The following is a 12,893-nucleotide window of genomic DNA, read 5'->3' on the forward strand; positions in this document are numbered from 1 at the left end:
TGGGCAAAGCTATCGCCGCCTTCCAAAAACAGCTGCTGTGCCTTGTGCGCTTTGGCGACAATTGAAATTTCTTCGCCATTCAGTTTTGGCCAGCTGATGAAAATCGCCCACGGCGCTGAGCTTTAATTAAGCAATTGTAAAAGTAGAAAGAGAAAATTATTCATATACTTACATATCTGTTAGTAATGCGAGTATCTAGCATGCTTGAATGCTTTTCCACTCAAGGTGTGCAGCACACTCGGTGAGTGCAATTTTTTCCACGCAATTTACCAGCAACACCTTGGGGGCAGCCTCAACGCCTAATGAGCCACTCAGCGGAAAAGTCCTCCCACACACACACACACCCACACACTCACACACCCACACACACATTTTACACTCCTTTACCGTGAAAAAGCTGTTGCATTTTTCAGCACTTTGACACGTTTCCATATAAGTAGAAAGTACACTCGTTTGTTTTTTTCTGCGTTGTACTGTATTTTTTATTTGCGTAATTGGCTGAGTGCTGATGGCGTTGGCGTTGAAGAGATGGCATTGGAGATGGCTGAGTGATGTGGACGGTTTTGAGGGGGGCCGGAGTTTATGGCCAGCAAAAGTGCTGCAGATATTTAATGGCCTTATCGGTATATCCGTAACCGCATTCACATCCGTTTCTGGCTATAAAATGACCCGCATAAATGGAGCCCAGCATTACACATTTAATTTGCACCATTTTCTCCTCCGCCACTCTTGGTGTGGCAAAGTGTGAAATATCAGCTTCATGGACAGCTGGGCCAATAAAAGTGTCAAATGAAATGCGTATAATGAGCATCGGAGAGCTCAGAGAGCAAGGGACTCCGTCGCTTCGTTTGTGCGTCGTCCAATTGAATGTCAATGTCGCATCCGCACTTGGTTTGACTTTTGACCGCCTCGACACTTTGCAGTTCGCAGTTCACAGTTCGCAGTCGCCGAAAGTGTTTTAAAATGCAAAGTGCCATTATTTGTGTGCATCGTTAAATTTCATTTAAAGCAGACACAGTCATTGACCCCCAGCTCTCTTCACAGTCACAACTTTTCGTTTATCTTGTCATCGTCATCTTTATTGGCTTCCATTGCGATGGCTGTTGTTGTGTTGTCATCCTGCGGGCGTGTTGTGTGTCCATAATTCCGCATGTAATTTGATTGCCCACACAAACTCACACATTTCAGCTATCTGCGATGCCAAATCGAAAGTCTCAACAGCCTTCGCAGTTGTCCAATTGTATAGTTAAGCTCGATTTAAATGATATACAAACTTCAATAAGGATTACAGCTGTTAATCGACTGTTACAGAAAATATCCTTTACACTATTAACTTCAAATTTAAACGCCACAAACTTCAATTTATACGATATCATCTTGTTTCTCCGACAACTTCAAAGAGAATGGTGTTGCAGTTATCAGGCAAAAGCCCTGTAGAATGAATAAATAAAATACAAAAATAAAATAAAGAGTTGTCTACTTTATATCTAATTTGTGCCTTTCATTTTAATCTTTAATCTTTTATATTTTATTACTTACAGCCAGGACTACGTCCAATTGATACCAAAAAGTGATGATAATATCAGTTTCCTTTTTATCAAAATTCTGTATGGCTTTAGAAACTGTGATCTTGACAACAAAGAAGCAAACCAAAGCGCATATATACTGAAGAGAATAAATCAATATTGTTAATACATAATTGAAATATATGTAATAATACACATACATAATATTTTTAATACATATTTGTTTTCTTTATTTGTAATACTTACCAGATAAATATTTTTTAAAATACGACGTATCACGCCGTAGAGTCCTAAAAATATAGCCACGTTCATGAGCAAATCAAAGGCTAGCGTAAAGCATAAAATAATCTGAATTTTCTGATTATAATGATCAAGTTTATTGATCGATGCACAAATTCCTGCCATGACGCATATCTAAAAAGAGAATCAAATATAATATATTACGAACATATAAGTGAACAACGCAAATACTCACTGCGAGAAGCGAAGAAAAAATGAAGGTAAGGAATCTGAGTACAGTGAAGCCCAAAAAGCACATTTTCCTTTGTTAAAAGTCTAAAAATTTGTGAAACTAAATCGTGTTACTACATTGACAAATAAACAATAAAATATCTGATCTCATATCAAATATATTTTTAGGCTAGCTTTAACTAAAATTAAGTGAATACAAATAATACAAATTTAAAATATAAATGTGCTTTTTACCGTTCCCCATACGAATTTTATTGCTGGCTGTTGCTCATATGGTAAATAATTTACAATTCAATTTTGTATATTATTAAATAATATAACAATTTATCGCTACTTAGGTATGCAATATTCTTGACTTAATTGCTGCCTTTGGACTAATTGCGAACACTAGCGAAAATGTTAAAATTTTAATAAGTGTTTCTATAGGTTTGAACATTTTTGTGTGCCTTGTTATTGCAGTTGGCATTATTGGCGCAGTTCGAAGATATTTCCGCATAATAATGATAGTAAGTCTGACATTGTTTATTAAAAAAAATGTGCAATACGAACATTCCTTCCACAGTATTTGGTGACACTTTTAAGTTTTGTGATTGGCAAGCTTCTAGTGTATGGCATGACAGAGAAGTATGCTAAGAAGCACCATAAATTGATAGTCACACAATATTTTCAATTGAATACCATAATTGGTGTAAGTAATAAGATCTCTTTGGCTTGTTAGATTGTAATACTCTAATTAATCCTTTTAGTTTATCACTTTTGTGTTTGTCGCTTTTTATTATAAGCGCATGAAGTTTGCTGCTAATCAAGTTTAAAATTAAATGCTTAACTTAACTTCAAAACTTTAGAAATGAGTGGCTGCTAATAAAATAATATGTAAGTTGGGTTTAGGCAAGTTTAAATAAGCTCGTAAATAAATGAAGTTTAAATCACTTCATTTATTCAAGTAACACAGCTCATCAAAAATCATTATTTCCTTCCAAAATGTATTCTATTTCGGATCATTTTCTATTAGCATAATTATAAAAAAAATTGAAAATCATAGAAGTTATTAAAGAAAATAATTTTTTGTCATTTCTTAAAGTAATTTATCGGGTTTAAATGCTTTACAATTATTTTCTACATACTTATTTACATTAATATCAATTTCTGGCTTCTCAGTACTTTTTACAGCGCTGTAATAAAATCCCAGAAAGCTCAATTCAACGAACTGTTTTTAATTAAAAATAAATATTAATAGAGAATTGTACACAAATTCAGAACTTACACAGAAGATGGCATCAATGGTATAGAATGGAGTCAGAATTTGCTTATATTCTTGCTGTTCCAGATGATCGACGATTACCGAAAGGAATAATTTGCCAAGAAAGTATACAACCAATGTGACCATAAACTGTAACAAAATTAAATTAGTATTAAGAAAAACGCAGTAATTTGTAGTACTAACTATACGTAGTATTTTTATATTCCTTATAATTACTCCGTACATGCCAATAGCAATAACAGACACGGTATATAAATTTAGCAATATTGATGTGATTAACAAAAAGCTAGCACCCTTTACAGCTCTTCGAAGATGCTCAATACCCACACCAGTTTCAACAATATTGCATCCCTAAAAAGAAATAATTAAATTTTAAAAACCATATAATCATTTAATATTGTTCAGATTTTCAGTTATGCGTGATGACGAAATAAACATAAGTAAAATTAAAATAATTGTAATGTTTATTCAGAATTTTATCTATTCTTCACGACGATCATTTATAACAGACTATAGGTGTGACCAGCCTTTATTACATTGTTTGTACCAAATAATAACCTGGTATTTGCAACAAGCAAACTTACCATAAGGAAAACTGCTGAAATGAGCGAATTGATCTTGAGTGTTTTACAACCTAGAAAACACATTTTAATTATATGTTGTTGTGGAAAGCTCTTGATATTTCTCTGAAATCTAGGAAATGTTTACTAAATCGTGATGGTTGGTTGTGTAATTGGTTTTCTAATTTGCACGACTACCCCAATAAAACATATAATCTTTAATGAAAGCGCAAAGAATTAAACAAATATCTTATATTAAGTAGATGAACTTACTGCCCAGATAATTGTCAAGTGCAACCATGGGGCCAAGTTTCGATCTGAATCATCAATTAAAATCCAGTAGATGATTGCGATAATAGTCTTGGCAATGACAAATATGACCAAGAGAAATGCCAGCTGAATATCAACAAAATTTAAAAATACATTTGTAAAATGAACGTCCACGATTTAGTTTACCAAACGTATCTTTTGAGCACTATTAGTGAATAACACAAAGTATCCGTAAAAGGAGACGCACATCATCAAGATAGTCGTTACGGCACTGGAAAGTATCAAAAATGTCTTGTTAAATTTCTCATAGATTCCATGATCAAGATCTAGATAGATTTCGATTGCGCAAAAGTGCTAAAAGATGCCAATTATCAGTCGGCTTTTTATACATATAAATATTCAGATTATTTCAACTTACGATAAGTAATGTCAACAAAATTGCATTGATAATTCGAAGTGTGCGCGTAGAAATCTTCCACATTACCGATGATTTTGCGAAATAAGTAAATGTGTGTGTGTGTGAAGTGTTAAATTCAATGACAAGTATTTCAAGTGAAACATAGTTATTTACAAGTGTTAACCCACAAGATATTTAAGTGCCCAGGCCACATGTGCGACAACAACAACAAGAAGAGCACATTGAAGGAGGAACTTGAATAGGGCCAAAAGCAATGACAACATTGTTGACAATTTCCAGTTGAACGCACAAAAGCCGAGCATCGTCTCCTTGTGGCCCACAGCTAGGATGCCATTGCCTGTCAGCTGCCCTCCCTTCCCCCTCTTTCCATCCTCTCTGTCCTGTTGCTGTTGCTTGTTGTCTGCCTTTTGCTTTGTGTCGTGGCCCAACTCTGTCTGCTAAAATAATCGCCACAATAATCTGTCAACGACAGCTGTTGATGTCATAAAAACCTTTTGAAGATGTGAAGATGTCGTTCTCGAGGCACACACACACAAACAGGAACAACAACAACAACAACCACAAGCTAATGATAATTTGCCACAATTTACACTCAAACCAGCCGCAGCCTTCAACCTCCTCCCCCATGTCATCCCTCTTCTAATGGCTGTGATAAAATCATTGATGAAGCCAAAAGCTAATTGAATGTTAATCGCTTGGCATTGACATTGCACGTGGCCAGATAAAATGCTACAAATGGCCAAAACTTGCCACACAGTCAGATAAGAACGCTAAAAGGTGAGTGGCAAATTTACATAGAATAATGATAAATCAACAGCAACAGCAACAGCAAAAGCAGCTTCGCTTGCGCTTCGTCTTTTATTTATCTGCACAACAAGGCGCAAATAAAATGCAAACAGTCTTTAAATTAAAAATTAAATTTTAATCTAGAGTGTAGCCCACGGGCCGAAAACAATGATCCATATCAGTTAGTCGAGGTTTCTGCAGTAGCTATGTTAACCTTCCTTCCTCTTATTCTATGCCTCTGTCTCTGCCATCCCCTTTCTGTCTGTTCATGACCCTGCCTTGACTTGGGGGCCTGCCTTTGTCTGTCGCTATGACATATCGCGATGAAAGTCATCGTCTGAGGTCTTTTCCTTTTCTTTCTCCCATTTCTTTTCTACTTCTGCTTCAGTTCGTCTGGCTTTTGCATTCGCATTCATGTTAAAACATGCTTAAATTTGTTTAAATTTGTTGTTGATAGCGAGCGCGCTTTCAAATACAAATTCGTAGACAGCTAAAGTTTACTAATTTCTTATACAATTTATTTGTATTGTTGCGCTACATTTATTTGTTGTGCAGAGAATTGTCTCCTATACATTTATTGGATTTTTAAAATGGCGAAAGATTTTTTTAAATAAAATGGAAATTAGCAATTCATATATGTTAATTAAAATGCTACTGATTAGTTATGACTACATTTGTAAATACATTAGTAACAGTGTAATTTATACTTGCCTTATCATTTTTATGTGATACAAACTTTTTGATAGGACAATTATGCTGAATACTAAAGACTGAACTTGCTCTAACTACACTTTTTACCCTATAATTTAATTCGTAAAGTTCTACATTTCTTTAAGGGAACGTCAAAATAATGAATTTCGTGATTAAGAACATAATTCAGCAAACAATTTTATTTAAACAATAGCTACATACATATATACCACTTTATGGGTACAATAAAAAATCTGTTCTGTTACAAATATTAACAAATAAATAAATAAATACTACAATTTAAAGTTGCGCTTATTTTCAAGCGATTCTTATATTTATTTATTATTGTGTGAATTATATTATTATAATTTAATAGGAAAAACTCGTTCTGTGTTTTATATTACAAAATAGGACTACAGATCAATTTGACTTATTTAATTAAACCGAACTTTTGTGAAGCAAATTCAGAAAATGTTTTATAGTCTCTAACATTATATTCTGCACCTGTATTTAAAAATATTTTCTTAAGCAACAAATTTCACAAGAAATCCACAACTGCTTCGCAACAAATCCCTTTCATATCCATGTGTAACAACTGAAATGTAAATTGTGTAAATGCGTTTGAACAAAATCCAGCCCAAGATGCATAAACAGCGAAAACAGCAACGCAATGTGGACCAGAAATGTGATATTGCAATTGTAATAGTAGAAAATTTGCCGTTTTGTGGATATTTTTCAATTGCACACTTGAAACAGCGTCTGGGCATGACGTGGACAACATAAAATGCAGTCACAGTTGGCCGGGTCAGTTGCAGCAATGTTTTGGGGTTCGGCCCTTTTCGAGTTCGAGTTGCTGTGCACAAAATGTCCAACAACACAACAAATACACAAAATGGCAATGGCAAAAGGCAAATAGCCAAATAGATAGCCACAGATGCATCAATTGTCTAATTGTTTGTCGAGACAGAGTCGTCATAATGTCCATCAAATTATTGCCTGGCCCCAGCTCGATTCTCAAGCCACAATATTGTGTGTGTCGGTTCTCCAACGTGTGTCCTATTTGTTCTTGTCCTGAATGTCCTGAATGACGTCGTCGTCGTCGTCGTCGTCGTAGTCTGCTGTGGCGAATCTGAGTCGAAGTTTGCTGTCTGTCTGGTTGCTGCTGTTGCTGCTGGGAAAGACCCGTGGGATAGGTAAATTTGATTTATGACTTATTATGCGTCTTATGTCCTTTCATAATTTAATTATACCAGGACACGGCTCAACAGACACAACACAAAAGAGACAACAGCAACAACATCGCTTCACGAAGAATGCGAGTGTCGAATTTGCAAATGGAAATGGGAATGTGGAAATGGGAAATGTTGCAGTTTTTGTTCCCCCCAGAAAATAATAAAGCATAATGCTCTCTGCTATTTAAATCATGTGCAAAATTCGCTTACACAAATTGGATTGCAACAATTGTTTGCGCTCAGGCGCAAGCAGTTTCTGCTTTTTGTTCCGGCACACAAAAACAACCAAAGTTACGAGTCCGAAAATGCAATGCAAATGCAAATGTAATTAAACTGCACTTAGGACAACTCACTCTACAAGGTATTTTGTGTGCTTGGCATGCCAAATGAAATTGAAATAAATTATTGACTAATTGTCAAGGCAGACAAGACAAGACACGGCTGAGTATGGGAGAATGAGAGTATGCACACATGGCGTATACGCAATCACAACTGCAGCTAATTTGACAAAGAAAAACGTGTGAGTGTTGCCCATGCTTCGTCTGCGTTTAATTTGATTGTTTATGTCTGCTTCAGCTGGGGAATTGATGCCAATCTCGTGATTGTATCTCAAGCAGGCCTCATCAATGTCACTTTTGATCAAGATTTCGCATGGGTATGAGGCACTGATACCATTCAAAGTTTAAATAAAGTGTGCTTCACTCATTTTTAAACAGCTGCTCCATAAATGTCAGGTTTGAGTTGCGTATTCTATTTAATAACTGTTTGCCATATTTCATCCTCTGCAAATCAATTGCAATTTAAACTAATTACAAATCAATTAGTGTCACAAATACATTTGTATTCTAGGCCTTGTCTTTTGTTGCCAATTCGACTTCAAGAGCAAGCCGAAGAGCGTTAACCCTTGAGTAAACTAGACAATTGTTTATAACAATTTGCCTTGAATAGACATAATTAATGTGAAGTACGTGTGCTTTTCATATACTATTGAACTGTCGTCTGTTACTGATAAATCTATTGCTTGCCATTAGCAGGGCAAACAAACTTGCTCAAAAAGGAGAAATGTATTTTACTTGCATTGTTTTCGATGTTATATCAGCTGAAATCGCCGTTAATTATCGGACAATAATTATAACAAGTGCTAAAATAGCTATATGAAACCGGGTCACAATTGTAAATTGAATGGCAATGAAGTTCATTTTTGTACCAGCTACCCATAAGGTAGAAAGGTATTATAACTTTGTGCCTTCAGGAAATGTATGTAACAGCAGAAGGAGGCAAATCCGACCTTATAAAGTATACATTATAGATCAGCGTCAACAGTTGAGACGATATAGCCATGTCCGTCTATCTGTTGGCTGTCTGTCAGGCTGTACAATAATTTCAATATATTTTGTACTCTATGGTATATGTTGGATGTAGTACCAATTATAGCCTTTGGTATATTTTGCTCTTTATGGTAAATTTTAACAATATCTCACAATCGAGCACACTCAACTGTAATAAGTAATATTATGTCAATATAGTCTTTAGTATATCTTTAATATTTTGCGGTATATTAATTTGGTATATTTGTTTTGCTGTTATTAAAAATGTGTAGCGGGTATTTCACAGTCGAGCTCACTCGACTGTAGCTTTCTTACTTGTTATTTGCAATTTCGATTTCAATTTCATAGATCAACAGCGGTCGCCTGAGGGCAGCTTAAATTACCTGTGCAAAAATATTAAATCCAATTAATGGCACATATAATAGCTGGACACGCCCCCGCCACGAGTTAAGCGCCCCGAAAAGCCGCTTAACAACCGCCGAAGGCCGTGGCCAACAAAAACCAACGATGACGTCGCGAAAAAACCGGCTCGCTGATATAACCATTGAACATAACTTCTTTCTTTTTTGTTTGTTTGTTTTTGGGAGCTTGAACAATTGCTCCGTTTATTGCTTGTTAGGCTGCGATTTTGCTTAGCCCGCCTAGAGATGATTGCAGCGAAAAATAAAAACGGAAGCCAAGTCAAGGTTTTGTGTGAATTGTGAATTTTATTGTTGCTGTGAGCAAACAAACATTAACAAGAAAAGCTGTAACAATTGATCGCAATCGGTGCTACTTAGAAGCCCCAGTGAGTGCCAAAGCCATCGAAGCTCATGTGAGACACGCTCTCAGCGGGCGAGTAGTGAACGGTCTGCGAGCTGCCATAGCTGGACACGCCCAGAGCAGGTGCGTTGTGTGTGTAGGTGGTGGCAGCGGGTCCATGGTTCACATTGGTGGTGGCCAGAGGTGCGGCGTAAGCGACAGCTGGAGCGGCATAGGTCTTGGCAATCACGGGAGCAGCAACAACTGGGGCGGGAGCAGCATAGACAGTCTTGGCGACAACTGGAGCGGGAGCAGCGTAGACAGTCTTGGCCACAACTGGAGATGGGGCGGCGTACACAGTCTTGGCAACAACTGGAGCGGGAGCAGAGTAGTGAACAGCAGGAGCAGCATAGGAGACAGTCTTGGCCACAACTGGAGCGGCGTAGGCAACAGTCTTGGCAACCACAGGAGCAGGAGCAGCGTAGACAGTCTTGGCTACAACTGGAGCTGGAGCAGCATAAACGGTCTTAGCCACAACTGGAGCTGGAGCAGCGTACACAGTCTTCTCCACAATAGGCGTGGCCTGAGTGTACAGAGGAGCAGCATGAGCGATAGCTGGCTGGTAGACGTTGTTCTGGATGCGAGTGTCCGACTTGCGCACGCTGGAGTAAGGCGTATCCACAGCCTTGGAGTAGCTGGACACAGTTCCGGCAAAGGAGCGCACCACATTCTGTTGGGTGGAGGCGATGGCATCCACGGCGGGATTAGCTACAGCCACATGGCTGGCAATGAGACCAGCGTTGGCATAAGCGACCAAAGCGCACAGAGAGATGAGGTAACGGAAAGCCATGACGATTAAAATTGAAATTGAAGCTGTGTTTGGCAGGCTGTGACTGAGCTGCGACTGTTGCTGTTTGGCTGGAAATGTTGTGGCTTTTATACGCAATTGACGCGTGCCAAACGGCATTTTGCGGTAATCGAAGCTGCCCACAATGAGATGCGAAATTCGCTGAATGACTGACTCTGAATGGAGCTCTAGCTCTCTATCTGTCTGTCTGTCTGTCTATCTGTTTGTCTTTGTGATTGGGGCAAAACATTTGAAAGCCAATTTGCGCACATAAATTAAACGTGGTAATTAGGTTTAGAGAGCGAGTGTTGCTTTTGACCCACGTGTAAAATTAATAACAATTTGCCAAAAAAACACACAACTGAAGACAGTGACAGAGAGGGGAATGGGGGTGAAGTGTGGAAGTGTGGGTGTGACTGTGAGAGTGAGTGCAAGCATCCCAAGTTGGCAACACAATTCAATTTGAAGCAGCGGCAACTTTGGTAATTTCAATAAATATTCATCATGCGCCCCGTGAGCTAACAAAAACAGCATCAACAACTGCGGCAGGGGAAAAACTTGCACAAAAATCATAAACAATGGGGATGGGGATGGGAGATGAGAATGCGAATGAGAAATACACCCCCTGTAGAGAGAAGTTGACAAGTCCTTGAGCATATTTTTTTTCTGTTCTTTTGGTGGAGGATGTTTCGTGCCACATTTGCTGCTTGAGTTGAACTCAATTTAATGGAAAAATACGCCGGGCAACAAAACAAAACACAAAGTTTTTGGGAAATTTATGAGCTGCTGATAGTATTCAAAATAATTCACTTTGCCGCCAGTTCGAAATACGAGAAATCGAATACGCGAATACACGCCCCGTCATTCATCGCATTTATCGCATTGAATTGAATTGAACCAGTTTTCTGAGTGCTTTTTCGAGGGCTTAGGCCTAAGTCTATCTGTCACACATTGCGACCGTGAAATGTTTGGCCAAATACTCTTTTTTTTGCGGACTATTTAAGCCAAGCATTTGCCCCAGTTCAGCATCAGTAACCATTCCAGTTGCAGTTAACCAACAACCAAGCTTCATAGTCATGGCATTCAAGTACGTCCTTCTCTCGCTCTGCGCTGTTCTCAGTGCTGCCAACGCTGGTCTCCTGGCTCCTGCTACCTATGTGGCATCACCAGTGGTTGCCAAGCTGGCTCAGCCACATTATGATGCCGTGGGCACCACTCAGCAGAATGTGGTGCGCTCCTTCGGCGGCACTGTGTCCACCTACTCCAAGAACGTGGTCACTCCTTACTCCAGCGTTAGCAAGATCGATTCCCGCATCACCAACAACGTCTACACACCCAAGACTGTCTACAGCGCTCCTGCCGCTGTGGTGACCAAGTCCGTCTATGCTGCTGCTGCTCCAGCTCCCGTTGCCTATGCTGCTCCCGCTGTGCACTATGCTGCCCCAGCTCCAGTTGTTGCCAAGACCGTCTACGCTGCTCCTGCTCCAGTTGTGGCCAAGACCGTGTATGCTGCGCCTGCTCCAGTTGTCGCTGCTCCAGTGATTGCTAAGACCTATGCCGCCCCAGCTGTGTACTCTGCTCCTGTTGCTGGTCCCGTGATCGCCAAGACTTATGCTGCTCCCGCCGTCTACTCTGCTCCAGTTGCTGCTCCAGCTGCATTCGTCAAGTTCTCACCCGCCATCGGCGCTGCTCACGTTAGCTTCGACGGATTCGGCTCTCACTGGGGATACTAAACAGCCAAGCTGTTCTCTTTCCCTTCGAATTTTGTTACAACTGTTGATTTTTTAGACGAGAAATAAAATAATCTTTTAGTTGAATATAATTTACGACTTTTTTACTTTCGGGAGGTATTGCTAAATGAATAAAATATTTTTATTATTTTATTTATTTATATTCTATTTAAATTATTTTAACTATACACATGAAGAAGCAAATTCTTGAATGGAGGGAGAACTGCACTTAAGAAACGGAATTTAAGTTGTCCAATATTTTTATATGCTTCTTAAATCATTTCCCATTTAATCATTTTTAAAATTATAATCTGAGAACCTTAAGCATATAATGTTACTATATTATATATATTAAATAAATGTAACTTTTCAATTGGTTTTTAAGCTCATGTCTCATCAATGAAATTATAAAAATGTTGACAGTGTTTATTTTAACGGATTTAAAGATTGATTTTAACCAATCGTATGTTTCTATAGGATGTGTGCTTTACGGTTTATAAATTTGAATATTGAAAATCCAGATTATGTGCATTTTTCGCATCAAAATATTGTAATTTGATTTGCGTTTAAATTCATATTTCCATTCAATGAAATTTTAATGTTAAGAGAAAAATAGGCAACAACATTTCCTTTAAAGACTTTTTTTGATCTTTATTATTCTTATTCTTTAAGATCACATCAGTAATCAATTAAATCATGATTTTTCTAGCATATTTGCTATAAAACTATCTAAGCTGCTATCACAATCTAATTCCAATCATATTTCATAACAAATTCATATGCTCAGTTGCAGCTGACCAGAAACACTTTAGCTCTACTTATGGGAATCGCCTAATCCCCCGAAAACTGTTGTTGTTCCTCGCATTTATCTGCCGTTTAATGGGGCGTATGTGTGCCATAATTTTATGCCTCGCACCCAAGTTCATGCTCATCAGTCGTTACTTACTTTATTCTACTTTAGTCCACATTTTGTTGTTGTTGCTGTTGTTGTTGAGTGGGAGAGTAAAACAAAAAAAAAAGGGTGCAAATATTT

At 38.0% G+C, this 12,893-nt stretch overlaps 5 protein-coding genes across 7 annotated transcripts; 2 read left to right on the top strand and 3 right to left on the bottom strand.

Annotated features, from left to right (window-relative positions):
• Positions 1–456: 456 nt before the first annotated feature.
• LOC133843369 (uncharacterized) lies at positions 457–2,141 on the bottom strand. Its single transcript, XM_062276878.1, has 4 exons — positions 2,002–2,141; positions 1,773–1,940; positions 1,540–1,665; positions 457–1,431 (listed from the first exon to the last, which is right to left on the bottom strand). The coding sequence occupies exons 1-4, from the start codon at positions 2,062–2,064 to the stop codon at positions 1,363–1,365; spliced, it is 426 nt and encodes a 141-aa protein (XP_062132862.1). The 5' UTR covers positions 2,065–2,141; the 3' UTR covers positions 457–1,362.
• A 9-nt stretch (positions 2,142–2,150) lies between these two features.
• LOC133843370 (uncharacterized) lies at positions 2,151–2,915 on the top strand. The gene is made up of 4 exons (XM_062276879.1): positions 2,151–2,272; positions 2,336–2,503; positions 2,560–2,685; positions 2,744–2,915. Exons 1-4 carry the CDS (start codon positions 2,219–2,221, stop codon positions 2,807–2,809), a joined length of 414 nt encoding a protein of 137 aa, XP_062132863.1. The 5' UTR covers positions 2,151–2,218; the 3' UTR covers positions 2,810–2,915.
• A 127-nt stretch (positions 2,916–3,042) lies between these two features.
• On the bottom strand, positions 3,043–4,655 carry LOC133841969 (uncharacterized). Of its 3 annotated transcripts, none has more exons than XM_062274836.1 (7): positions 4,507–4,655; positions 4,275–4,442; positions 4,092–4,214; positions 3,843–4,034; positions 3,442–3,609; positions 3,262–3,387; positions 3,043–3,204 (listed from the first exon to the last, which is right to left on the bottom strand). In XM_062274836.1, the coding sequence occupies exons 4-7, from the start codon at positions 3,903–3,905 to the stop codon at positions 3,073–3,075; spliced, it is 489 nt and encodes a 162-aa protein (XP_062130820.1). In that variant the 5' UTR covers positions 3,906–4,034; positions 4,092–4,214; positions 4,275–4,442; positions 4,507–4,655; the 3' UTR covers positions 3,043–3,072. The 3 variants fall into 3 exon arrangements, with proteins under 3 accessions (XP_062130820.1, XP_062130821.1, XP_062130822.1); XM_062274837.1 differs by having other exon boundaries at positions 4,275–4,359; positions 4,507–4,653; XM_062274838.1 differs by having other exon boundaries at positions 3,065–3,169; positions 4,507–4,654.
• Positions 4,656–9,241: 4,586 nt separating this feature from the next.
• Positions 9,242–10,188, bottom strand: LOC133844549 (cuticle protein 16.5). The gene has a single exon (XM_062278605.1). It carries the CDS (start codon positions 10,131–10,133, stop codon positions 9,318–9,320), a length of 816 nt encoding a protein of 271 aa, XP_062134589.1. The 5' UTR covers positions 10,134–10,188; the 3' UTR covers positions 9,242–9,317.
• A 999-nt stretch (positions 10,189–11,187) lies between these two features.
• LOC133844095 (cuticle protein 76) lies at positions 11,188–11,914 on the top strand. Its single transcript, XM_062277927.1, has one exon. The coding sequence runs from the start codon at positions 11,207–11,209 to the stop codon at positions 11,861–11,863; it is 657 nt and encodes a 218-aa protein (XP_062133911.1). The 5' UTR covers positions 11,188–11,206; the 3' UTR covers positions 11,864–11,914.
• The last annotated feature ends 979 nt before the right edge of the window (positions 11,915–12,893 follow it).

Source organism: Drosophila sulfurigaster, chromosome 3 (genome assembly GCF_023558435.1).
Source record: "Drosophila sulfurigaster albostrigata strain 15112-1811.04 chromosome 3, ASM2355843v2, whole genome shotgun sequence".
Lineage (NCBI taxonomy): Eukaryota > Metazoa > Arthropoda > Insecta > Diptera > Drosophilidae > Drosophila > Drosophila sulfurigaster.